Source organism: Bos taurus, chromosome 15 (genome assembly GCF_002263795.3).
Source record: "Bos taurus isolate L1 Dominette 01449 registration number 42190680 breed Hereford chromosome 15, ARS-UCD2.0, whole genome shotgun sequence".
NCBI classification, from domain to species: Eukaryota; Metazoa; Chordata; class Mammalia; order Artiodactyla; family Bovidae; genus Bos; species Bos taurus.
This window is the reverse complement of record NC_037342.1, coordinates 79162613-79189975: the sequence shown is the minus strand read 5'-3', so window position 1 is coordinate 79189975 and position 27363 is coordinate 79162613. Positions and strand designations below refer to the sequence as shown.

Here is a 27363-nt window from a genome sequence, read left to right as displayed (position 1 = left end):
AGAAGGAAATGGCAATGCACTCCAGTATTCTTGCCTGGAGAATCCCATGGACGGAGGAGCCTGCTGGGCTACAGTCCACGGGGTCACAAAGAGTCAGACACGACTGAGCGACTTCACTTTCACTTTAGAAGGCATTTTCTAAATATGTGTTGAACATTTCCATATGTTTTATTCCTTCTAGAGACACACAGATAACAGTTTGAAGCCCATCACCTAAATTATAGGATTCATATAGTATGGAAGCCTTAAGAGAGAAAATTGAGCAGTCTTTTCTATGTACTTTGTAGGGCATGTTTTGCATCTTTTTTCCTCAAACTGTAGATCAAGGGATTTAGCATAAGGATAATGAGAGTGTGGTGACTGCAGCCATGAAATTAAAAGACGCTTACTCCTTGGAAGGAAAGTTATGACCAACCTAGATGGCATATTGAAAAGCAGAGACATTACTTTGACAACAAGGTTCCGTCTAGTCAAGGCTATGGTTTTTCCAGTGGTCATGTATGGATGTGAGAGTTGGACTGTGAAGAAAGCTTAGCGCCACAGAATTGATGCTTTTGAACTGTGGTGTTGGAGAAGACTCTTGAGAGTGCCTTGCACTGCAAGGAGATCCAATCAGTCCATTCTAAAGGAGATCAGCCCTGGGTGTTCTTTGGAAGGAATGATGCTAAAGCTGAAACTCCAGTACTTTGGCCACCTCATGCGAAGAGTTGACTCATTGGAAAAGACTCTGATGCTGGGAGGGATTGGGGGCAGGAGGAGAAGGGGATGACAGAGGATGAGATGGCTGGATGGCATCACCAACTCGATGGACATGAGTTTGAGTGAACTCCAGGAGTCGGTGATCAACAGGGAAGCCTCAGTTCAGTTCAGTTCAGTCGCTCAGTCGTGTTTGAGTCTTTGTGACCACATGAATCACAGCACACCAGGCCTCCCTGTCCACTGTTTCCCCATCTATTTCCCATGAAGTGATGGGACTGGATGCCATGATCTTTGTTTTCTGAATGTTGAGCTTTAGGCCAAATTTTTCACTCTCCATTTTCACTTTCACCAAGAGACTTTTTAGTTCCTCTTCACTTTCTGCCATAAGGGTGGTGTCATCTGCATATCTGAGGTTATTGACAGAAGCCTGGCATGCTGCAATTCATGGGGTCGCAAAGAGTCGGACACGACTGAGCGACTGAACTGAACGAGAGTATAAACCATAGATGCCATTTTATCTGTGTCAAATGAATTGTTAGACTCTGGCTGCATGTACATGAATATTAAAGCCCCATGGAACACTGTGACCACCACCAGGTGAGACTCACAGGTAGAAAAAGCCTTGTGCCTGCCTTCAGAAGAGCTTATCCTGAGAGTGGATGGAAGAATAAGAAGGTAAGATATAAGAACTATCAGAAGGGATGAAATCAAATCAAAACCAGCTATAATTTGAATAATTATTCCTACTTCATGTGTATTTGAGCAGAGCAAAGATAGCAAAGGGAAACTGTCACAGTAGAAATGTCTGATGACATTATAACCACAGAATGGTAAACTAAATGTCTTTACAGTGATGACAGGAGACACAAATGCACAATAGAGGTACGGGATTGTCCAACACCCGACATACCCTTGGTGACATGATAGCTGGGTAGAGCAGGGGGTTACATGTACCACATGGTGGTCATAGGACATTGCTGACAGAATAAAATGTTCACTAATAATGAACACAAGAAAGAAAGCTAGCTGTATAGCACAAGAATAATAAGAGACTGTATATTGATCCAAAACAAAATTTCCTAGCATTTGAGGTCCTATAGCTGTAGAGCAACCAAGTTCAGTAAAAGCCAGGTGTCCAGGGAAAAAAGTACATGGGGTTTGTAGCCTGAAGTCTGGCTTGGTAAGGATGATCATGCCCAAGTTGCCCACCACTGAGATCACGTAGATGATGAGGAAGAACCAAGAACAATGGAGCCTACAGCTTGGGTCAGTCTGATTCCCATAAGGATGAATTCACTCAACACCGTTATACTGTATTTGTCCATTCATGTTTATCACAAACTTATTCTGGATAGAGATATGAGCATAGCAAGAAGATCTCATGTATTATTACCTGAAAGATTTTTAAATGCAAAGCTAGTCTAAATAAAATGCATCTTAATGTCTCAAAATAGGATATTTAAAAATAAACCCACATTCTTCATATAATAATGTATACACAGATAGATAAAGAGTCAGAAATGTTTATTAGTTCTCAACTGAACATTATTTTACTAACTGAAGAACATTTGTCAATGTCTAGGAGTCATGTTGGTTGTCACAACTAGGAGTTGGGTGCTACTTGCCAGCAATGGTTAGAGGTCAATTATGATTCTCAACATCTTATAATACCCTTTATCAGCCCAATATCTGAAGAGTTATAAGATTTAAAAACCAGTATGGTTAGTTAGATAAATAGATACATACATAGTTGAATAGATAGAGCTAGATAAATATATAGATACAGATACATAAACTTTGATATGCAAAGGAAGAAAGCTAAAACAAAAATTTTGGGTTACATGTATAACTATTTTTGTGCTATTCTTCTAAGCCTTCTATTAGTCATTTACATAACTGCAATCACATAGGGACATGTATAAATGGCGTTTGCTAATTAGGTCTATCTAGCCAAGGCTATGGTTTTTCTAGTGGCTATGTATGGATGCGAGAGTTGGACTGTGAAGAAAGCTGAGCACCGAAGAATTGATGCTTTTGAACTGTGGTATTGGAGAAGACTCTTGAGAGTCCCTTGGACTGCAAGGAAGTCCAACCAGTCCATTCTGGAGGAGATCAGCTCTGGGTGTTCTTTGAAAAAATGATGTTAAGCTGAAACTCCAGTACTTTGGCCACCTCATGTGAAGAGTTGACTCACTGGAAAAGACTCTAATGCTGGGAGGGATTGCGGGCAGGAGGACAAGGGAACGACAGAGGATGAGATGGCTGGATGGCATCACTGACTCAATGGATGTGAGTTTGAGTGAACTCCGGGAGATGATGATGGACAGGGAGGCCTGGCGTGCTGCAATTAATGGAGTCGCAAAGAGTCAGACACGACTGAGCAACTGAACTGAACTGAATATGACTTAATACATATGCCAATTATGTAACAGGTTGTATTGTGAAATTAAATAATAATAAAACTATAAAGCTTAAAAATCTGTTACTATCCAATTACTTTGTACTTTAAAATCTGTTAATATCCAATTAATTATTTCCACATCTCAATCTGTGTTGGAAACCCCGATTTTGCCTCATCAAGGGATCTGGAAAGAATTGTACATTTATTGGGGCTTCCCTGATAGTTCAGTTGGTAAAGAATTGGTCTGCAATGCAGGAGACTCTGGTTCAATTCCTGGGTCGGCAAGATCCACTGGAAAAGTGATAGGCTACCCACTCCACCCACTCCAGTATTCGTGGGCTTCTGTTGTGACTCAGCTGGTAAAGAACCCACCTGCAATGCAGGTTTCCATCCCTGGATTGGGAAGATCCCTTGGAGTAGGGAAAGGCTACCCATTCCAGTATTGTGGCCTGGAGAATTTCATGGTCTGGATAGTCCATGGGGTCGCAAAGAGATGGACACAACTGAGCAACTTTCACTTTCACTTTGGATCAGAGAGATACCAAGAGAACATTTCATGCAAAGATGGGCACAATGAAGGACTAAAATAGTATGGACCTAACAGAAGCAGAAGATATTAAGAAGAGGTAGCAAAAATACACAGAAAAACTATACAAAAAAGATCTTCATGATCCAGATAGCCACAATGGTGTGATCACTCACATAGAGCCAGAAATCCTGGAATGTGAAGTCAAGTGGACCTCAGGAAGCCTCACTATGATCAAAGCTAGTGGAGATGATGAAATTCCAGTTGAGCTATTTCAAATCCTAAAAGATGATGCTGTGAAAGTGCTGAACTCAATAAGTCAGCAAATTTGGAAAACTCAGTAGTGGCCACAGGACTGGAAAAGGTCAATTTTCATTCCAATCCCAAAGAAAGGTAATGCCAAAGAATGTTCAAATTACCACACAATTGCACTCATTTCACAAGGTAGCAAAGTAATGCTCAAAATCCTTCAAGCCAGGCTTCAACAGTATGTGAACCATGAATTTCCAGATGTTCAAGCCAGGTTTAGCAAAAGCAAAGGAACCAGAGATCAAATTGTCAACATCTGTTAGATCATAAAAAAGCAAGAGAATTCCCAGAAAAACATCTACTTCTGCTTTATTGATTCACCAAAGCCTTTGACTGGGTAGATCAGAACAAACTGTGGAAAATTATCAAGATGGGCATACCAGACCACCTGACCTGCCTCGTGAGAAATCTGGATGCAGGTCAAGAAGTAACAATTAGAACTGGACATGGAACAACAGACTGGTTCCAAATTGGGAAAGGAGTATATCACCCTGCTAATTTAACTTATATGCAGGGTACATCATGCCAAATGCTGGGCTGAAAGAAGTACAAGCTGGAATCAAGACTGCCAGGACACATATTGATAACCTCAGATATGGAGATGACACCACCCTTATGGCAGAAAGTTTAGAGGAATTAAAGAGACTCATGATGAAAATGAAAGAGGAGAGTGAAAAAGCTTACTTAAAACTCAGCATTCAGAAAACTAAGATCATGGCATCCGGTCCCATCACTCATGGCAAATAGATGGAGAAGCAATGGAAACAGTGAGAGACTATTTTCTTGGGCTCCAAAATCACTGCAGATGATGACTGCAGCCAAGAAATTAAAAGATGCTTGCTTCTTGGAAGAAAAGCTATAACTAACTTAGACAGCATATTAAAAAGCAAGCAACATTACTTTGCCAACGGTGTACATCTAGTTATAGCTATGGTTTTTCCAGTAGTCATGTATGGATGTGAGAGTTGGACTATAAAGAAACCTGAGCACTGAAAAATTGATGCTTTTGAACTGTGGTGTTGAGAAAGACTCTTGAAAGTCCCTTGGACTGCAAGGAGATCAAACCAGCCAATCCTAAAGGAAATCAATCGTGAATATTCATTTGAAGGACTGATGCTGAAGCTAAAACTTCAATATTTTGGCCACCTGATGCGAAGAACTGACTCACTGGAAAAGACTGTGATGCTGGGAAAGATTGAAGGCAGGAGGAGAAGGAGATGACAGAAAATGAGATGGTTGGATGACATCATTGACTTGATGGACATGAGTTTGAGTAAGCTCCAGGAGTTGGTGATGGACAGGGAAGCCTGGTGTGCTTCAGTCCATGGGATCACAAAGAGTTGGACATGACTGAGTGACTGAACTGAAGTGAACAATCCCTAAGCCCATTCATGTTCTTGCAAATGGCTTTATTTGATCTTTTTAATGACTGAGTAGTATTCCATTGTATATATGTGCTATATCTTTTTTATTTACCCCACTGTTTTTGGACATTTATGTTGCTTCCATGTCTTGACTACTTTAAACAGTGCTGCAATGACATTTTGCTGTGTATATATTTTAAATCATATTTTTATCCATATATATGCCTAGGAGTGGGACTCCAGGGTCATATGGTAGCTCTATTTTTATCTTTTATGTAACCTCCATACTGTCCTCCATAGTTTCTGTATGAATTTATATTCCCACCAATATTTTAGGAGGGTTCCTTTCTCTTCACACCCTTCCAACATTTATTGTTTGTGGATATTTTGAGGATAGCCATTCTAGCTGATGTGAGGTAATATCTCATTGAAGTTTTGATTTGCATTTTTCTAATAATCAGCAACTCTGAACATATTTTCATGTGTCTTTTGACCATCTGTATGCCTTATTTTGAGAAATGACTAGGTCTTCTGATTATTTTTTGATTGTATTATCTAGATTATGTTTTGATGTCATACAAACTTTTAACTAGCCCTTGGTCTTGGATATAGATTTTCCCTTATTGCTTTATCTGAATGTTTTATGGTTTAGCATTTTAAACCTAATTTTTTTTTTCATTTTGAATACATCTTTATAAGGTTTGGGTCAGCATTATTTGTTAATTTGTTTATTTTTGTCTCTGTACTCCCAATAATGTCAGCACATGTTTTTAAAAGGCTATCATCCATTTTTTGGATATACCATCTTTTTTTATCCATACTCATATTAAAGGAGATCTTGGTTGTTTTGTGTCATGTTGTTTAAAAATTGTATTCCAGTGAAGATGTTTTATTAACGCTTCATGGGATAAACAAATAATTTTATTGCAAGATACTAAACAAAGCATATATTGTAGACTAATAGCCTCAGTAAAGTTGCAGGATTATTAAGTAGAGTAAAAGGTAGCACATGGGAAAATGTAGAAATCACTTATAAAAAGCAAGATAATTGCCTCCCTGCCATGTATTAGGCCTTAGAATTATGGCATAGTGCCAACAATGATATTGTTTCCCTTTGCTTTCCACAAGTAGAATAATGAATTGTGCAGTTAAATACTGAAAGTCAATTAAAACTTACTGCATAAACAGTGTTGATAAAAATTGGAAACATCAACCCAAGGAAAGAGAACCAACACAATTAATTCATCAGTGTTTCTCTTACTCAAGAATACAAAAAGTAGAACATTACTTTTAAACATGGATAAATATTTTTATTCAAAAAGACAAAATTATTTTACTATCCCTTCAATGAAACTACCAGTTATGAGAAAGAATTACCACTTGAGAGAATAAGAAGTACCAATCTGGGAGCTACTGAGGGATCCCAAATTTTATCTTCATTTAAATGTCCTCTGATTTCAACAAAATGTATGAATTGAGACAAAATCAGGCTTCAGTCAGACTTATGAATTGCTGAATTGCAACATAGTTTCAGTTAATAGGTAAATAGATTCTTATAAGGAATTAGAGGAATTGATGATAAAAAAAATGTGGGATCTCAGTGTTAAAGAATAAGGGTATTTGAGAAAATAAATGTGATTGATGGCTTCAAATACACAGATTAAACATACTGTGGAAAAGTATGAAGGCAAAATCAAAAGAAAATAAAGAATTCACAGACACACACAACATGCCATAATTTTATTCTAAAAGATGAGAAAACATTCAGGAACCTGGACAGTCATTTCTTTGTCTATATCTACCTAACACATTCTCCTAACATTTACTTAGTTTATATACAAAATTGGTCTTTTATGCTCAAGGCAAATTTTTTCACTATTTTTTTCATTAATCTCTTTGCAGCAATTGGAAGTGCCTAGTATATATAATATAATATATAAATAATTGTTGAACATATTTATACTCACTACTTAATTTGGAGGCACATAGAACAAAATTTAGAGTCCATAACCAGTCCATAACCAGTATTGCATGTTAATAAAAAAGGTTGCATGATTTTTTCCACACCCTATGTAGTGCACATTTTACATCTTTATTCCTCAAGCTATAGATTAATGGATTCAACATAGGGATAATGAGAGTATAAAATATGGAAGCCACTTTATCAGTGTCAAAGGAATGGCTGGACTCTGGTTGCACATACATAAATAGTAAAGTCCCATAGAACACTATGATCACAGTCAAGTGGGATCCACAGGTAGAGAAAGCCTTGTGCCTGCCTTCAGCAGAGCTCATCCTGAGAATGGATACAAGAATGAGAAGGTACGACACAAGAACTATCAGAAGAGACAAAATCAAATCAAACCCAGCTAAAATCAGAATAATCATTTCTACTTCATGTGTATTTGAGCAGAGCAAAGATAACAAAGGAAGACTATCACAGTAGAAATGACTGATGACTCTGTAGCCACAGAAAGATAAATTAAATAATTTTACGGTGACGAGAAGAGACACAAATGTGCTGTAGACACAGGGGATCGCTACCAGCACCCAGCACACTCTTTGTGACATGATGACTGGGTAGAGAAGAGGGTTACAGATGGCCACATAGCGGTCATAAGACATTGCTGACAGAATAAAAATTTCACTAACAATAAATACAAGAAAGAAAGCTAGCTGCATAGCACAAAAGTAATAGGAGATTATATTTTGATCCTCAATAAAATTTACCAACATTTTGGGTCCCACAGTTGTTGAATAACCAAGATCTGTAAAAGCAAGGTGTCTAAGAAAGAAGTACATGAATGTCTGAAGCTTGGAGTCCATCTTGGTGAGGATGATCATACCTAAGTTGCCCACCACTGAGATCACATAGATGATGAGGAAGAGCCCAAACAATGGAGCCTGCAGCTCAGGGCAGTTGGTAATTCCCATAAGGATGAATTCATTTAGCACTGTTCCATTGTGTGTTTCCATTCAGGTTTATTAAAGAACCTGTTCTGGGTAGAAACATCAACATAGTCAATAGGTTCTATGTATCATTATCTGGAAGAGTTTCACTATGCAAAGCTGGTATAAACAGATTAAACTTTCCAATTTAGGATATTTGAAATAAACTCATCTCGTGGCTCAGATAGTAAAGAATCTGCCTGCAGTTCAGGAGATCTGGGTTCAATCCCTGAATCGGGAAAATCCCCTGGAGAAGGGAATAGCAACTCACTCCAGTATTCTGGCCCAGAGAATCCCAAGGACAGAGGAGCCTGGCAGGCTACAGTCCATGGGGTTGCAAAGAGTCAAACATGACTGAGCAACTAACACTTTAATTTTCCTAAGTATAATAAAATATATAAATAGTGATAGAGACAGAGATAGTTGCTGTTTCTCAACTGGAAATTATTTTACTAACCAAAGGACATTTGTCATAATTGAGAAGACATGTTAATTGTTACAACTGGAATGTGGAAGCTATTGGCATATGATGGTTAGAGGTCAGTGATGTCGCTAAACATCCTATAAAGCACCATATCTGTCTAAAATCTCAATAGTACTAAAGTTGAAAAACCAGGATGTTATAGATAGATGATAGATAAATAGACAGATACATATGTACATACATAGATGTATAGATACAGACAAGAAATACAATAGATACAGACATAGATATGACAAGAAAAAAGTTAAGACATAAATTTGAGGGCTACATATATAAACTATTATCGTGCTGTTCTTGTAAACTTTCTATAATTTCTGTCTAGTCATTTATATAATTGCAATTATATAGTGACACGTATAAATTAAATTTAATAATATGACAATACATATGCCAATTATATAATAAATTATGATGCTATTAAATACTATCCATAATAAAATTTTAAAATCAGAATTCAGAAAATGTGTAGAACTTGCTACTCCAAGACAGAGTTCTTTGCACAGTTGATATAGGCTGAAACAGTTAACACACTTCAGACATATTAGACAGCTATATAAATAAGAAAACTGTAGCAGATTGCAATGAGATTTATCTGTATTTCTGTGAAGAAATATATAAGACATATAATACGTAGATAGAAAAATAGATAGATGATAGATACCTAGAATCTCTGTTCTAAATTTCTTTATGGTATATAAAAAGGGCTAGTTTGGGCAAATAATTCAACTTATCTGGAAGTTTATTTTCATACACAAAGCCAATATGGTTACAGGATTGTCAGGTGGGAAAGAGGATTAAATAATTAAATTCTTTATGTTACCTGGAAATCAAGTACATAAATGTATATGTATATATATAAAATATACAAAATGAAGTCAACAGCTTAGCTCAAAGAGATCTTTATGTATGTAAATTCATCTGCACTGTGACATACCTTCTTTGTCAAGGCAATATGATTAACAGGTGAGGATTATATAATGTACAATGGAATACATGCAATTTACTCCAAGCCTTGCCCCTTCTGCAGAAATAATTTTGGGCCATCAGAGTGCTTGAATTTTTTTATCTTCTAAATTTCTTAGTTATCTTAGCAAAATGTAAATAAAATTTTATTTTGATCTATATTTCCTTAAAATATTAATCTGACCCAAGGGGCATTTTCACTATAATGGACTTCTATAACTTGTAAGAATATAAATGTACTTTATTATGCAAGAACCCAGGGTAATATGAGGGAATTTGAGCAAATTGGAAGAAAGAGAAGTAATTAGCATCATTTTCATATCTTGAATATCATAATAACTTGCTTTGAATAAAGTGATGCTAAACGCTTACTCCTTGGAAGGAAAGTTATGACCAACCTAGATAGCATATTCAAAAGCAGAGACATTACTTTGCCAAACAAAGGTCCGTCTAGTGAAGGCTATGGTTTTTCAGGTGCTCATGTATGGATGTGAGAGTTGGACTGTGAAGAAAGCTGAGCACCGAAGAATTGATGCTTTTGAACTGTGGTGTTGGAGAAGACTCTTGAGAGTCCCTTGGACTGCAAGGAGATCCAACCAGTCCATTCTGAAGGAGATCAGCCCTGGGATTTCTTTGGAAGGAATGATGCTAAAGCTGAAACTCTAGTACTTTGGCCACCTTATGCGAAGAGTTGACTCATTGGAAAGACTCTGATGCTGGGAGGGATTGGGGGCAGGAGGAGAATGGGATGACAGAGGATGAGATGGCTGGATGGCATCACTGACTCGATGGATGTGAGTCTGGGTGAATTCTGGGAGTTGGTGATGGACAGGGAGGCCTGGCGTGTTGCGGTTCATGGGGTTGCAAAGAGTCGGACACGACTGAGCGACTGAACTGAAACTTTAAAAGGGGACTTCCCTGGTGACTCAGGATTACAGAATTTGCCTGCCAATGCAGGAGACATGAGTTCAATCCCCGGATCAGAAAGATCCCATGGAAAGGAAATGGCAACACATTCCAGTATTCTTGCCATGGAAAATCCCATGGACAGAGAAGCCTGGCAGGCTATAGTCCATGGGGTCGCAGTCACCTGGAACTTAGCAACTGAGCACAACGGGCCACAGTATGATAAAAAAAAAGTTCAAAATTCCTATGTTAAGTAATAATGTTCGAGAATGATGGGATGAAATACACTATAGAATGGCTATACATGGATCCTTGCATATTATTTTAAATTTTACATCTCAAGCCAAAGAAATTCCTTCAACTATAATACAAAACATAGTTATTTTTATATAATCAAATAAAAATATATCTGAAAGACCTTAATAATATACATATCAAGAATATACCAGTGTAAGAAGTGGATGGCAGTTTAAGGTAGATAATTATTAAATTTAAAATATTGTGAGCCTGAATGTTTCTTTAAAGAAATAGAAATGATACAGATTACAATAAAAATTACAGTGACAGTAATAGCTAAAGGATCTCTATAAGAAAAGGAATAAAAGCACAATTTTATAACATTACATGTGAAAATGATTACATGAAATCTGATTTAATTCACTAAAAATACTGCTTACAATTTTATGACCTCCTAATCACCAGTCTTGCCTTGATGCATACACTTTTCTTATATCAGAAATATTGAAATGTGCATCACTAGAGAATATGTTTAGAGAAATATCTTCAATATATTTAATAAGAAGTAGTATGAAACTTGTCTTTGTTTCTTTGCTTTGCTTTGCAATTATGAAAGTGAGAAAATACAAACAGCAAATTTCAATTTTCCTGTAAATATAAGAAAAGATAGAATTTTTTTTGTTTTTCTCTCATGTTTTAGCATTCTACAAGAACCAAATAGTTTTCTCAGAATTTAACATCTTTGTTGACTATCAATTGTTATTTTTTTAAAGCTGTACCTCATGAGATAATTATATATTTTCCGTCAGATCTCACTTGACATCAAAGAATATGTTGATCATTGTACCATTATCATAAAACTGGCTACTTAGAAGTCTCTTAATATGCAAATAATGTTTTCTACATCTCAGTGTGAGGTGAGAATTCCATTTTGCCTCATCAAGTGATCTGGAAAGAATTAGACTTTTACATTTATTTAAATAATCATTAAATGTTAAATGATGTTGAGGGGAGGTCACACAAAAGCATGTGGAGCACTAAATAAGAATTCAGAAGGAGTTTTTAAAGGAGTTTTTTACCTCCAGCTTTTGAATTTTCCCAATTTCTAAAAATTCACGTCTCTTTTGTTATGTGTCATTTGCTCTCTACTTTGCCCTCCATTAGAGATATTGTTGTTTATATAAAATAAATATCATGGTGATGTTTCAAATGTGCTTTTCAGCATTTTTCTGTCATCCTATGGAGTAACATTCAACAAATTAATATGAAGAGACAAGAAGAGAGGTCCTATTCCTGTTCAGGAATTATGGAGTAGTGGAAAACAAAGAAAATGGTATCAAAAGCGGTCTCATTTTGCTTGGGCTTTGCCACTGAGCTAAACTGGAACTTTGAATATGTCACTGAAACACTGTTGATATTGAAAATGGGGCAAAACATGAAATATCCTGTTATTTTACCTGTAATGAAGCATCTCTCATGACCCTCACCTGTATTTCTGACATGGCTAAGTGAGAAGAATTTATGAATTTCTTTCACTTTTTGAGATTCTCCCTGAGGAGATGCCAAGCAATTTGTTGATTATCCCTAGAGTACTGAGAGCAAAACAACAAGTCTAGAGACTGTCTTTTAATTGACTGGGACATTTTTCTTTTCTTTCTTACTTCCTGAATTCCTTCCTCCCACCCCCCTTCTTTCTTTGCATATATATACATACATTTATATATTTGTTAACTCTTGGTTAACTTTCCTTTTGTAGCACACAAGACTCTTGATTAAATCTTGCATCGATAGGGCATGTCCACTAAGAGTCAGTATTTCTACAGGTTCTCCTCAAATGTGTGACTTTGGAGAAATTTTCAACATTGTTTTATTATAGTATTTAATATATTTAGGAAATTAAAATAATGTTATGCTGATATGAGATGTCACCCCCTTGCTTTGTTGCCCATGTGATTGTTTTTAATTATCTCTCTGAGACAGAAATTACTTACTTACTGTTACTTCTTATTTCTGGAGAAGGAAATGGCAACCCACTCCAGTATTCTTGCCTGGAGAATCCCATGGACAGAGGAACCTGCTTGTCGACAATTCATGGGGTTGCAAAGAATTGGACATGACTGAGCGACTAAGCACACCGCAGCACTTCTTATTTCATCGTGAGTTTCTATCACATGGCTGTTTACAACTTCTGCTTTTTTTTTCTTTTTCTTCACTGCATAAATTACCATTTTAGTTATTCCAGTCTGTAACCCCATTCCAATAAGCACCTGTGTCATCACATACTCCCTGTGCCTGTCTTTTATAACCACACCTCTTTTCTACCATTCCCAACCCTTGGCCATCACTAAGCTTTTCTATTTCTACATTTTTTCATATAAAAAGTAGGGATTGGAATTTTCTTTCAACATAAATCTCTTGAGATTCTTTGGCACTTTTGTGTGTATAGATCATCTATTCCCTACGTTGTTGAGTAATATTCCATGATATTGATGATAATTTGTTTAAATATTCACTTATTGAAAGACTTGTGTGTTCTTTCCACTTTTCTACTATGAACTTTCACTTAAAAGTGATTGCATTTTTGGTGATGAAAGTTTTCCCCTACTCTTCTAGGTTCTTTTGACCTCAAATGGATGAACATTTCTGCTGTTTCTGGGCTTTGATGACCACACAAAAATAAATAAATAAATCAATAGCTCAAGTGGAAGAAAGACGTCTTCTTTCCACAGTGGCTCTTGTCTGGATTAATAATTAGATTGACATAAGATTAACAAGACTAAACCATATATATTTTATTTAGTAATTGTACATGTAGATGGGAGTCATAACTAGCCTAATTAAGATACAAGAAATGAGTAAGCTTAATTGCTTATATGGGCTCTGCAGATGGCCTAGTGGTAAAGAATCTGCCTGCCAATGCACCAGACAGAAGAGAACTGGGTTCGATTCCTGGGTTGGAAAGATCCCATGGAGTAGGAAACGGCAACTCATTGCAGTATTCTTTCCTGGAGAATTTCATGGATAGAGGAGGCTGGTGGGCTAGTCTATGGGGTCATAAAGACTCAGACACAACTGAGCAACTGATCACACAAATGTTCATATACTCAGTTCAGTTCAGTCACTAAGTCATGTCCGACTCTTTGCAACCCATGAATCGCAGCACGCCAGGCCTCCCTATCCATTACCAACTCCTGGAGTTCACTCAGACTCACATCCATCGAGTCAGTGATGCCATCCAGCCATCTCATCCTCTGTTGTCCCATTCTCCTCCTGTCCCCAATCCCTCCCAGCATCAGAGTCTTTTCCAATGAGTCAACTCTTCGTATGAGGTGGCCAAAGTACTGGAGTTTCAGCTTTAGCATCATTCCTTCCAAAGAAATCCCAGGGCTGATCTCCTTCAGAATGGACTGGTTGGATCTCCTTGCAGTCCAAGGGACTCTCAAGAGTCTTCTCCAACACCACAGTTCAAAAGCATCAATTCTTCGGTGCTCAGCTTTCTTCACAGTCCAACTCTCACATCCATACATGAGCACTGGAAAAACAATAGCCTTGACTAGACGGACGTTTGTTGGCAAAGTAATGTCTCTGCTTTTTAATATGGTGTCTAGGTTGGTCATAACTTTCCTTCCAAGGAGTAAGTGTCTTTTAATTTCATGGCTGCAGTCACCATATGTAGTGATTTTGGAGGCCAAAAAACTAATACAATTTCTGATGCTGTTTATACGCTAGGCTGAACCAAAAGCAGCAATTATAGGCAAGTCACTAAATATATGGGAAGACTAAAGACAAAGGAACTTAATTCTGAATATTCATTAAAAGGACTGATGTTGAAGTTGAAGCTCCAATACTTTGGCCACCTGATACAAAGAGCTGACTCATTGGAAAAGATCTTAATGCTGGGAAATTTTAAGGACAGGAGGAGAAGAGGGTGACAGAGGATGAGATGGTTGGATGGCATCACTGACTCAATGGACATGAACTTGAAAAAACTCCAAGAGATAGTGAAGGACAGAGAAGCTTGATGTGCTGTAGTTCATGGGTCACAAAGAGTCAGACATAACTTAGTGACTGAAGAACAACATTTAAAATGGAAAAAAATATATATTAGCAAACTTTGTTAATCTCTACATATTTTGTTCTCTTTCTGGTTCATCTTTGGAGGGACTATACAATGTACAGCAAGATTTATTTTAGAAATAGGTTATTGGGATAGATATAGTCACAGTTTATTTTTTTCAAATCCAGACATTAGATTCTTCTACTTTTTTTCTGTTATAAAAGTCACACATATTCACTGAAGATAATTTAGCAAACTACATATCCAAAAATATTAATTTAAACATTTTCATGTTCTCAGAAGCTATCAATATTTAATCATCATTTTACCGTATCTTTGTCCAACATACATTTTCCAAAAACCAAAATTTCTCTGCATTTATATTTGGAATGTTTATATTCAGTACATATTTTTCTTAGTCATTTAAAAAAATCAACTATATAAATTCCTTACATTTTACCTCACTTGAAAAAGTATCTATAATTACTTTTTATTCCAATAAATTATTTTAATTTGTATTTAATTTTTTTAATTTTATTTTATTTTTTAACTTTACAATATTGTATTGGTTTTGCCACATATCAACATGAATCCACCACAGGTATACACGTGTTCTTGACTACATAAAGAATTTAATCCGTGATGGTAAAAAAAGTGTTTAAACTATGATGCTAATAAACTTTCATGAGTGTTAAAAACACTAAATATAACCAAAGAAAGTGGAAATTTAGAAGGGTTAGGAGAGTTCACAAGACATAATATTTATATAGTGGTACTTATCTTACTACACTTTCACTGGAAACATAGTATAGAATAAATCATGGAATTACCTTCGTTTGCTTCTTATAAGAAGAATTATCAAATTGGTCTTAATAAAAATATATCATAAGCTCTTATGAACCAATATTGAGGAAAGTCACCCCATGAAAGAGACAGCAAGCCTAATTCAGTATAGAAAAGACCACTTATGTAAAGATGCACAAATATTAAACAAGAAATATTCTTGATCTTCACAGAGGTCAGGAAATGTAACAACCTCATGAAACAAAGGTCCATATAGTCAAAGCTATAGATTTTCCAGTGGTCATACAGATGTAGGAGTTGTACCATAGGAAGGCTGAGTGCTGAAGAATTGATGCTTTCATATTGTAGTGCTGGAGAAGACTCTTGAGTGTCCCTTGGACAGCAAGGAGACCAAACCAGTCAATCCTAAAGGGAATCAACCCTGAATATTCATTGGTAGGACTGATGCTGAAGCTGAAGCTCCATTACTTTGGCCCCCTAATGGGAAGAGTAATCTTATTGGAAAAGATCCTGATGCTGAGAAACATTGAGGACAAGAGGAGAAAGGGGTGGTGGAGAATGAAGTGGTTAGTTAAATTAATGACTCAAAGGATATGAGTCTGCTCAAACTCAGGGGGATGGCAAAGGACAAGAAAGCTTGGTAGGCAGCAGTCTGTTGGGTCTCAAAAAGTCGGACATGACCTATCAACTGAATAACAACATTAAACAAGAAGAAGCAGTTAGGAATCAAAATTCCCAAAAATTATACATACAAAATTAAAAGTGTCCATGGAAGACCTCAAGAGATTTATTTTTTCTGCATCACTGAGATATAATTGACTTACAGCATTGTGTAAGTTTGTGTTGTATAATGTGTTATTTGATACTCTTACACACTGCAGCATGATTACAACTTAGCATGAAGTAATAGCTCCATCAGTAGAAGGAGAAAGGAGTGGCAGAGGATAAGATGATTAGATAGCATCACTGACAATGGACATGAATTTGAGCAAATTCTGGGATTCTCTGGTGGCTCAGTAGTAAAGAATCTTCCTGCCAATGCAGGAGATGCAGGTTTAATCCCTGGGTCAGGAATATCTCCTGGAGAAGGAAATGGCAACCCACTTCAGTATTCTTGCCTGGGAAATCCCATGGAGTGGAGCCTGGCTGGCTATAGTCCACGGGGTCCCAAATAGTCGGACATGACTTACCAACTAAACGATAAAGATGGGATATAGTGGCATGCAGAGAAGCCTAGAGTGCTGTGATTTATGGGGTTGCAAATACTTAAACATGACTTAGCGATTAAACACCACCAACAATACCTCCATCATATTACTTTCTTTTTGTGATGAAAGCATTTAAATATTGCTCTCTTAACCTTCAGATATACAGTAAAGATTGCTAACTATAATCAAGGAAATTGATCTTAATTGGAATGTCCACTGGTATAGAAAATGAACTGATTGAAATAAAATATTGTGCTGATTTTGTAGGTTACTGAATTGCAAAGTGTGCTGAGTTAATAGGCTTTCTAGGGCTCATGTATGAAAGTAACTTCACTGATGAGAACAGAGCTGGACACTAACCTCCTCCATGCGGTATGGAAACATCTGGGAAAGTTCAGATAATTGCTGAGGTCAAATCATTATGCTACACTGAGCCTCCTTGAAACCACAACATGTTTAACTTTTGTGTTGTGTTCTCAGTCATGCCCAATTCTTTGTGACCCCATGGAATGTAGCCCACCAGGCTCCTCTGTCCATGGAATTTTCCGGCAAGAATACTGGAGTGAGTTGCCATGTCCTTTTCCAGGAAAGTTTAATTTTTCATATGCCTTAGAAGTGTATGGAGGCTCAAACAGATAGATGTTCTTACACAAAAACATATGCACATGCCCAAACGCACACATAGTCATGGGGAAGTTTATTCTAGTAGTTGAGAAAAGCAATAAACATTTAAACTCACTTTTTATATCTACTATTCTTCCTTTCTCATTGGAAAAGACCCCGATGCTGGGAAAGATTGAGGGCAGGAGAGAAGGGGACAAAAGAGGATGAGATGGTTGGATGACATCACTGACTCAATAGACATGGGTTTGGGTGGACTCCAGGAGTTGGTGATGGACAGAGAGGCCTGGCATGCTGTGGTTCATGGGGTTGCAGAGTTGGACGACTGAGCGACTGAACTGATTCTTCCTTTCTCACACACAGCATACCCATTCTCCTTACCTGCTTGAATACTCTGTAGTTTCCTAATCAATTCTCCTGTATAATGACATTTACTTAATTATATTTATGATTAATCTCTCTCACTCAAAGAAGGCAGATATTTTCCTTACTTTGTGTGCTAGTGTAGGTACAGCACATAAATGTGTTACTGGCACATAAAAGCCAATCTCTAAAAGTATATTGAACTTATTTGTGTTCACTAGTCCATTTAAAGACACACAGAGAAATGTTTGAAGCCCAGAATCTAAATGATAGGCATTGTATTGTATGTAGGCTTTAAGAGGAAATGTTACAAAGCTTATTCCACACATTTTGTAGTGCATATTTTACATCTTTGTTCCTCAAACTGTAGATCAAGGGATTTAACATGGGGATAACAAGGGTGTAAAATATAGATGCCGTTTTATCAGTGTCAAAGGAGTGTCTGGACTCTGGTTGCGCATACATAAATATCAAAGCTCCAAAGAACACTGTGACCACCGTCAGGTGGGATCCACAGGTAGAAAAAGCCTTGTGCCTACCTTCAGCAGAGTTCATCCTGAGAATGGCTACAAGGATGAGCAAATAAGACATAAGAATTATTGGAAGGGAGAGGATCACATTAACACCTGCGAAGATCAGAATGATCAGCTCAATTTCTTGCGTATTTGAACAGACCAAAGATATCAAGGGGAGACAGTCACAGTAGAAATGTTTGATGACATTGTAGCCACAGAAGGATAAATTAAAAATCTTTACAGTGATTATAAGAGACACGAATGTGCTATAGATGTAGGGGATTGCCACCAGTATCCAACACACCCTTTGTGACATGATGACTGTGTAAAGCAGGGGTTGACAGATGGCCACATAGCGGTCATAGGACATTACTGCCAGAATAAAAAATTCACTTATAATGAACATGATGAAGAAAGCCAGCTGTGTGGCACACATGTAATAGGAGATTGAATTTTGACTCAAAATAAAATTTGCCAACATTTTGGGTCCTACAGCTGTTGAATAGCCAAGATCAGTAAGAGCCAGGTGTCTGAGAAGGAAGTACATGGGTGTCTGTAGCCTGGAGTCCACCTTAGTGAGGATGACCATGCCCAGGTTGCCCACCGCTGAGGTCACATAGATGATGAGGAAGAGCCCAAATAATGGAGCCTGCAGCTCAGGGCGGTCTGTGATTCCCATGAGGATGAATTCATTTGGCACAGTTAGATTTTGTGTTTTCATGCAGCTTTATCAGGATATGTATTCTGTGTGGAGACATCAAGCATAGTAAGTGGATTTCATGTATTATCACCTGGCAGATTTTTCATATGTGAAGCTTGTATACGTAAAATACATCCTAACTTCCCAAAACAGGATATATTTTAAAATCCCATATCCTATGTATAATAATATGCATAAATAAAGATAGAGACAGAGTCTGGGATATTCATTAGTTCTCAAATAAGAGTTATTTTACTAAGCAAATAACAGCTGTCAACATCTGAAAGACATTTGTTATTGCAGCTGGAAGGTGAGTGGTACTTGCATATAATGGTCCATGGTCAGTTATGTTTCTAAACATCTCATAACACCCCTTATCAGTCCAAAATCTCGGTAGTGCTAAAGCTGAAAAACAAGAGTGGTATAGATGGTATACCTAGACATAAATACAGAGGTAGATAAATATCCTCTGTCCATGGGATTCTCCAGACAAGAATATGGAAGTGGATTGCCATGCCCTCTCCAGGGATTCTTCCTGACCCAGGGATTGAACCTGTGTCTCTTACGTCTCCTGCCTTGGCAGGCAGATTCTTTACCACTGGGGCCACCTGGGAAGCCCCATATAAATATATAGATACACGTATAGGTGTGGATACCTATAGATACATAGATAAAGATACAGAAACATATGCATAGAAGTACATTAGAAATGAAATAAAAATTAAAAGTGTTTCATATATAAATTTATATATATAAACTTATATGATACATATTTAAAGTTTTCTACTAGTCATTTATATAATTGCAATCAGATTGTGATATTTATAAATTATATTTGATAATATCACTTAATCATATCACTTAATACATATTAAAATTATATTATTCAATTGTATGAGAATTATGATAAAAATGTAAAGCCATAGATTCCAAAAATGTGCAGAACACACTTGAGACTACTAGGCTCCTCCATTCATGGGATTTTCCAGGCAAGTGTACTGGAGTGGGTTGCCATTTCCTTCTCCAGTATATAGATATAACCTCTGCTATATTTTCTTTTATGTTATATACAGATGATTACTTTGGGCAAATAATTTATCTGAAAATCTTTATTTTCTTATGCAAAACTGATATTTCTTTACAGGGTGGTTGGGAGAGAAAAATGATTAAAGGATTCAATGTGTTTAGGCTTACCTGGAATTCAGGTAAAAAAAAAATATATATATATATATTACATGGTGACAATAACTTAGCTCAAAGAGAGTTTCTTTATGTATTTTGCATCAGTTCTTCTGCACTGTGACATTATCTTATTTGTCAAGGCTATGATATAATGATCAATAGGTTAGGATTAGGTCGAGTAGAATGGAGCATATTTAAGTTAGTCCAAGCCCTTCACTATTCCCCTCTGCAGGACTAAAATTGGACCTCTAAAGCCCATAAAGTGGATTCTTTATGCTCTAGTTTTATTTACTATGTTAGCAAAAATGAAAGTTCATTATGATGCAAATTTTCCTAAAATATAATCTTTCCCTAGGAGCATTTTCACTACTATTGGCATATATTAATTTGTATGTACCAATTCAAATATACGTTGTCATGCATGAGCCCAGGAGAATGCGAGGAGATCTAAACAAACTGAAAGAAAGAGTAGTCATTGGCATTTTTTTTCCACATAATGAAGATTCATTAAAAACTCCTTTTGGAAAATAAGATGCTGTACTTAAAAAAAAAAAAAAAGTGCAAGGTTACTGTGTCACACAATGCTATGCTATTGTTTAGTCACTAATTCCTTTCTGACTCTTTGTGACCCCATGGACTGTATTCTGCCAGGATCCTCTGTCCATGGGAATTCCCAGACAAGATTAGTGAAGTGGGTTTGCCATTTCCTGACCCAGGGATAGGTCCTGCATTGACAGGTGGATTCTTTACCACTGAGCCACCAGGGAAGCCCCACACAATACTGTAGACATGAATAAAAGAATATACATGGAATAGGGCTGTTACTTAACTTTTGTGTATTTTAAGGCCACAAAACTCCACCAAATGATAATATAATACAAAACACAAATCAACATTTTATAAAATCAAATAAAAGTGTATCTGAATATAATAATAATATACGTAGTACGAATGTACCTGAATAAGAGATGGGCTTCCCTGGTGGCTCAGACGATAAAGAATCTGCAATGCAGGAGACCTGAATTTGATCTCTGGGTTGGGAAGATACCTTGGAAAATGGAATGGCTACCCACTCCAGCCTTCTTTCCTGGAGAATTTCATGGACAGAAGAGCCAGTGGTCTCAAAGAGTCAGGTATATCTAAGCAACTAACTCACAAGAGTAAGAGGTAAATGGCAGATCAAGGTAAAAAGATTATTCGGTGCAAAATATTGTCAGCCTAAGCAGCTCCTTTAAAAAATATCAATAAAATTGGTTACAATAAATTTTCTTTTTTTTTTCTAATTTTATTTTATTTTTAAACTTTACATAATTGTATTAGTTTTGCCAAATATCAAAATGAATCCACCACAGGTATACATGTGTTCCCCATCCCGAACCCTCCTCCCTCCTCCCTCCCCATACCATCCCTCTGGGCCGTCCCAATGCACCAGCCCCAAGCATCCAGCATCGTGCATCAAACCTGGACTGGCAACTCGTTTCCTACATGATATTTTACATGTTTCATTGCCATTCTCCCAAATCTTCCCACCCTCTCCCTCTCCCACAGAGTCCATAAGACTGTTCTATACATCAGTGTCTCTTTTGCTGTCTCGTACACAGGGTTATTGTTACCATCTTTCTAAATTCCATATATATGCGTTAGTATACTGTATTTATGTTTTTCCTTCTGGCTTACTTCACTCTGTATAATAGGCTCCAGTTTCATCCACCTCATTAGAACTGATTCAAATGTATTCTTTTTAATGGCTGAGTAATACTCCATTGTGTATATGTACTATAAATTTTCAATGACTGCAGTCTCTGAGTGCTCTGTAATAAAATTAATTTTTAAATTTACATATTATTTCACTATTTGAAAAATTTATAACATTAAATATGAAAGTATTTACATGAAATTAGCATTTTGCTTACTTAAAATATTGTTTACAATTTTAAGACCTCCTGATAGTCTACCTGGACTTGATGCAAACAATTTTCTAATATTAGAAACATGAAATGTATATCAGTCAACAGTTATTGTGGCAAAATATCTTCAGTAAATGTAATAATAAGAAGTAGTATAAATCTTGTTTTCTTGTCTTTGTTTTGCAATTATGAAAAGCTAAAAAAAAAAAATCAGACTTTGTAATTTCCAAGTTTCCTGTAAAGGTCAGAAATGATAGAAGCATTTTTGGTTGTTTTGTCACAGCTTTATCATTCTATGGATAGACCCAAATAGCTATCTCAGAGTTTAACACTTTTTAAAAAATCTGATTGTCAATTTTTAAAAATCTGATTGTCAATTATCAGATGTGCCCTGTGAGATAATTTTATCCAATTTGCAATCAGATTCCACTTGAAATTGAAGGACATGCTGAATATTGCACAATTGCCATAAAACTATACTTAAAAGCCTGCTAATAACCAAATAGCAATTTCCACATCCCATTGTAAGGTAGAAATGCTCTTCTGTCTCATCAAGAGATCCAGAAATAATCATATTTATATACTGATGTACATAATCATTAAATATTAAATTATATTGAAACAGTTATAAAAAAATACCCAGAGTAGTAAATGACTAAAAATTTAGAAGAACATTACAATAAGAGACTGAATACATGAGGCTTCTAATTTTGCCAATTTCTAAATATTCATGTGTTTTTGGCAGTGGTGGTGTTTCAGTTGCTAAAGCATGTCTGACTCTTGTAACCCCAGGACTGTAGCCCGCCAGGCTTATTTGTCCAAGGGGTTTCTCTGGCAAAAATGCTGCCGTGGGTTGCCATTTCTTTCTCCAGGGGGTCTCCCTGACCCAGGGAAGGAACCAGGGCTATTGCAGGCAGATTCTTTACCAGGTGGGCCATCACGGAAGCCCTCATGCATCTTTAGTTTTGCTTTATTTACTCTTAGTTTTGCCTTCCACTAGAAATATCATTATTAATACAAATGGGTATCACAATGATGTTTCACAAATGCTTTTCAGGGTTTAGTCCGTAAATATGTGAATATTTTCAAAAAATTAATATGAAAAGATAAGAGGAGTCCTATTCCTGAGAGAATTGAACCAGAAATGGTCTCATTTCACTCAGGCACTGCCAGTGAATTAATGTGAGACTTTGAACCTGTCACTGAAATGCTGTCAGCATATTGGAAACAAGACATCACATGAAATACTCCATCATTTTACCTGTAATGAAGTCTCTGTCATGACTCCCTCATGTGGCTCTTACATGGCCAAGTGGAACAATTTATGGATCTCTTTCACCTTTGGATACTCTCCCTGAGGAGATGTCAAAGAATGTGCTGATCATCCCTAAAGTCCTAAGACTACAACAAAATATCTGGAGATTGTCTTTCCAATTTTCTAGGGCAATTTTTTCTTTCCTGTTTTTTTTTATTCTTGGCTAATTTTCCTTTTGTAGTATGCAAGTCTTTTAATTAAACCTATCTCTAGGGCAGGCCCATTAAGTATGCAAGTCCACAGTGGTCTTCTCAAATGAATGATGGTATAGAAATGTTTAAACATTGTCTTATTTAATTATTGAAAAATACAGAATTAAAGATGGGCTTCTTAGGTGGCCCAGTGGTAAAGAATCTGCTTACCTGGTAGGAGACACAGGTTCTATTCCAGGGTCAGAAAGAGCCCCAGAGAAGGAAATGATAACCCAATCCAGAATTCTTGCCTGGAAAATCTCATGGACACAGGAATCTGGTGGGCTACAATCTATGGGGTCTCAGAAAGTTGGACACAGCTGAGGGACTGAGCACATATGCATGCTATGAAGTCTTCACCAGGCCTAGATCCTAAATATGGATTTCCCCCTATTGTTTTACCTGAATATTTTATTTGTGGCTGTTGTTTAGTTGCTAAGTCATGTCCAACTCTATTTTGAACCCATGGACTGTAACCTGCCAGTCTCCTTTGTCCATGGAATTCTCCGGGCAAGAATACTGAGTGGATTGCCATTTCCTTCTCCAGGGAATCTTCCCAACCTGGAGTCTCCTGCACTACAGGCAGTTTCTTTACCACTGAGCCACCAGGGAAGCCCTAAATGTTTCATAGTTTAGCATTTTTACAGTTAAGTTGTTCTTCATTTTGAGTTAATTATTATATTAGGTCAACATTATTTATTTGCTTGTTTATTTTTTCCTCTATATCCCTAATTAGCTCAGCACAATGATTTTAAAAGGCTACACCCCTTCTTTTGAATTACCTTTGCAACTTTATGAAAAAATAGTTGAACTATTTATAAAAATCTATTTCTGTGTTGTCAATTCTGTTCCATTAATTTATATGTTTGTGTTTCTACCAATATCAAAATCTTGATTTTATGGTTATATTATTAACCCTAACATGAAGGAGTGCTTTTTCCTAGTTATACTAAATTTTAAAATGTGTTTTCATCTATGTTCTCTCCTTAACCTTTCAATAAAATTCAGTATAAAATCACCTCTGCACTAAATCTTGCTGAGATTTTATTTAGGTTTGCATTAAATCTATGGATCAATTTTGGAAGAATTTTATCTTATGTATACTGATCTGAGCTAAATATATCTACTAAATTATTCAAATCTCTTTTGATTTTTAAAATTGGGATTTGTACTTTTCAGCATACAGATCCTGTGCAGGCTTTGTTAGTTTTTACATACTTTTTCATTAGATATGAAGTGACTGTAAATGGTCTTGTTTTATTAATACCTATATATAGAGATAAATACATTTATATAATTTTTGTTAATCACATATCTTGTCTCCTTTGTGAACTCATGTTTTCCAGATTGTTTTATTTTCCTCAGTTCTGTGGAAATTTTTTTTTATTAGAAAGCATATCTTTTGCAAATAGGGATGTTTTCATTTCTTTCTTTGAAATTTCTATGAATTTCATTAGTTTTTTGTTTTCTTTTTTTTTTTTTCCTTACACTTGGACACTACTGAAGCAGTTAACAGTTTCACCTTCACTTTTCTGGGAATATAAAAGCAACAATTTCAATGAGCCCAGATGCTTGCACATTTCCATTCATAGAAAGATGTGAATTCATTAATTTGAGATGTCTTCTTTTCTTTAATTTAACAATAATCTGGTAATCTGATGATTTTCCAACTACTCATGTTTTGGTTTAAGTGTCTAGGATAGGATTTTTTAGAACGTTGACTCTAAATTTGAATGTCATCCAATGAGGTATGTGATTTGTTTTAACCTTCACTGCTTTACCTCAGCAATCAATTTTGTACTGAAAGCTCATTGCAGGTCAAATGCAATATTAAAGTAATACCTAAAGATAAAGTTGGAGTATTCAAACTCATGTTTTAAAAATATATATCCAATTTAGCACATAAGTGCACTCAATGAGTAGTGCTTAAGAATCATACTTTGCTTATTCATCCATTTGTTTGTTTAGTCACTAAGTGGTTTTCCACTTTTTGCAACCTCATGGACTGTAGTCTGCCAGGCTCCTCTCGCCATGAGATTTTCCAGGCAAGAATACTGGAGTGGGCTGCCATTTTCTTCTCCAGGGGATCTTCTGGACCCAGAGATCAAACTCAGATCTCCTGCATTGGCAAGAGGCTTCTTTACCACTGAGGCCCCTGGGAAGGCCCAAGCCTTTTTATTAACTCAAAACTATTAATAATAGGCCTTTGTATGTCATTATCTGTAGACTTCCCTGGTGACTCAGTGGTAAAGAACCTACCTGCTGATGCAAAAGACGCAGGTTTAAACCCTGGGTCAGGAAGATCTCCTGGAGAAAGAAATGGCAACCCACTCCAGTATTCTTGCTTGGGAAATCCCATTAACAGAAGGAGCCTGGCAGGCCTATAGTCCATGGGGTCAGGAAAGAGTTGGACACACTTAGTGGCTAAACAATGATGACATGACTTGTCTATGGAAGCAAGAGACATTCTAAAAGAAGGGCAAATATGCAGCTTCCTTCCCCATAGTCCAGAGTTCCTTCCAAATAGAGCCTAAGAAAGTAAAGTCCTTTGTGTGCCTCCAGCCACAGAACTACAAAACAGTGACAAGTAGGCAATACTGTGACTGGATTTTTCCAGAACTGGATATTTTTCAGCAATGAAGATAAAAGTGACAAAGTTCCATTATGGACTGGAACTCGTTCTTAAGACTAACTCCCCTGAGAACTGATATGGTTGGACAAGGGAATGCTGCCTGTCACTTCATGACTCTGGCCCCAGCCACTGGCCTGATGCAAGCCTGACAACCAGCATCTTCAGTCAGCAGAAACCGGAGGGAACACCCCCTGGTTACAAGGTCTCAGGACATAAACAAGATGAAAGGAGAAGTTGAGACATCTATCCTTTCTCCTCAAAATGGCTTTTTTCTTTTTTTTCCTCTTTTTCTTGTGGAACATTTATTGTTCATATACATATGAGTCTATTTCTGATCTATCAATATCTTTTCATTGATATATATTACCAATTTTTATATCAGGAGCAGAATTAAAAAACAATAATAATTGTAGCTTTGGAATAAGACCGGATATCATTACTCCATGTCTTAATGTTCATAATACAAGTTTATTCCTCTTTTTAAAGTTCAGCTATTCTAGATTTTTACTTCATATAGTTTTATTTTAGCTCCTTTATGTATTTTGGTTTTGGCTTCTCAATTCCTAGCAAAAAAGAATTTCTGCTTAAATTTTACTTGTGTTTGACTTGAGAAATTGTCATATTTACCTAATATTGAGGGCTTCATTCCATATTCTAAGGCCAAATTTGCATCAGAGTGCATCAGAGGGCAGAAACACTGAAACCATACTCACAGAAAATGAGTCAATCTAATCACACTGGGCCATAGCCTTATCTAACTCAATGAAACTAAGCCATGCCCGTGGGGCAACCCAAGACAGGCGGGTCATGGTGGAGAGATTTGACAGAATGTGGTCCACTGGAGAAGGGAATGGCAAACCACTTCAGTCTTCTTGCCTTGAGAACCCCATGAACAGTATGAAAAGGCAGAATGATAGGATACTGAAAGAGGAACTCCCCAGGTCAGTAGGTGCCCAATATGCTACTGGAGATCAGTGGAGAAATAACTCCAGAAAGAATGAAGCAATGGAGCCAAAGAAAAAACAATACC

At 36.7% G+C, this 27363-nt stretch overlaps 2 protein-coding genes and 1 pseudogene across 2 annotated transcripts; all 3 read right to left on the bottom strand.

Annotated features, from left to right (window-relative positions):
- Window positions 1072–1975, bottom strand: OR8K45P (olfactory receptor family 8 subfamily K member 45, pseudogene; annotated as a pseudogene).
- OR8K64 (olfactory receptor family 8 subfamily K member 64) lies at window positions 7334–8275 on the bottom strand. Its single transcript, NM_001390452.1, has one exon. It carries the CDS (start codon window positions 8273–8275, stop codon window positions 7334–7336), a length of 942 nt encoding a protein of 313 aa, NP_001377381.1.
- A 9910-nt stretch (window positions 8276–18185) lies between these two features.
- On the bottom strand, window positions 18186–19127 carry OR8K61 (olfactory receptor family 8 subfamily K member 61). Its single transcript, NM_001390107.1, has one exon. The coding sequence runs from the start codon at window positions 19125–19127 to the stop codon at window positions 18186–18188; it is 942 nt and encodes a 313-aa protein (NP_001377036.1).
- Window positions 19128–27363: the final 8236 nt, after the last annotated feature.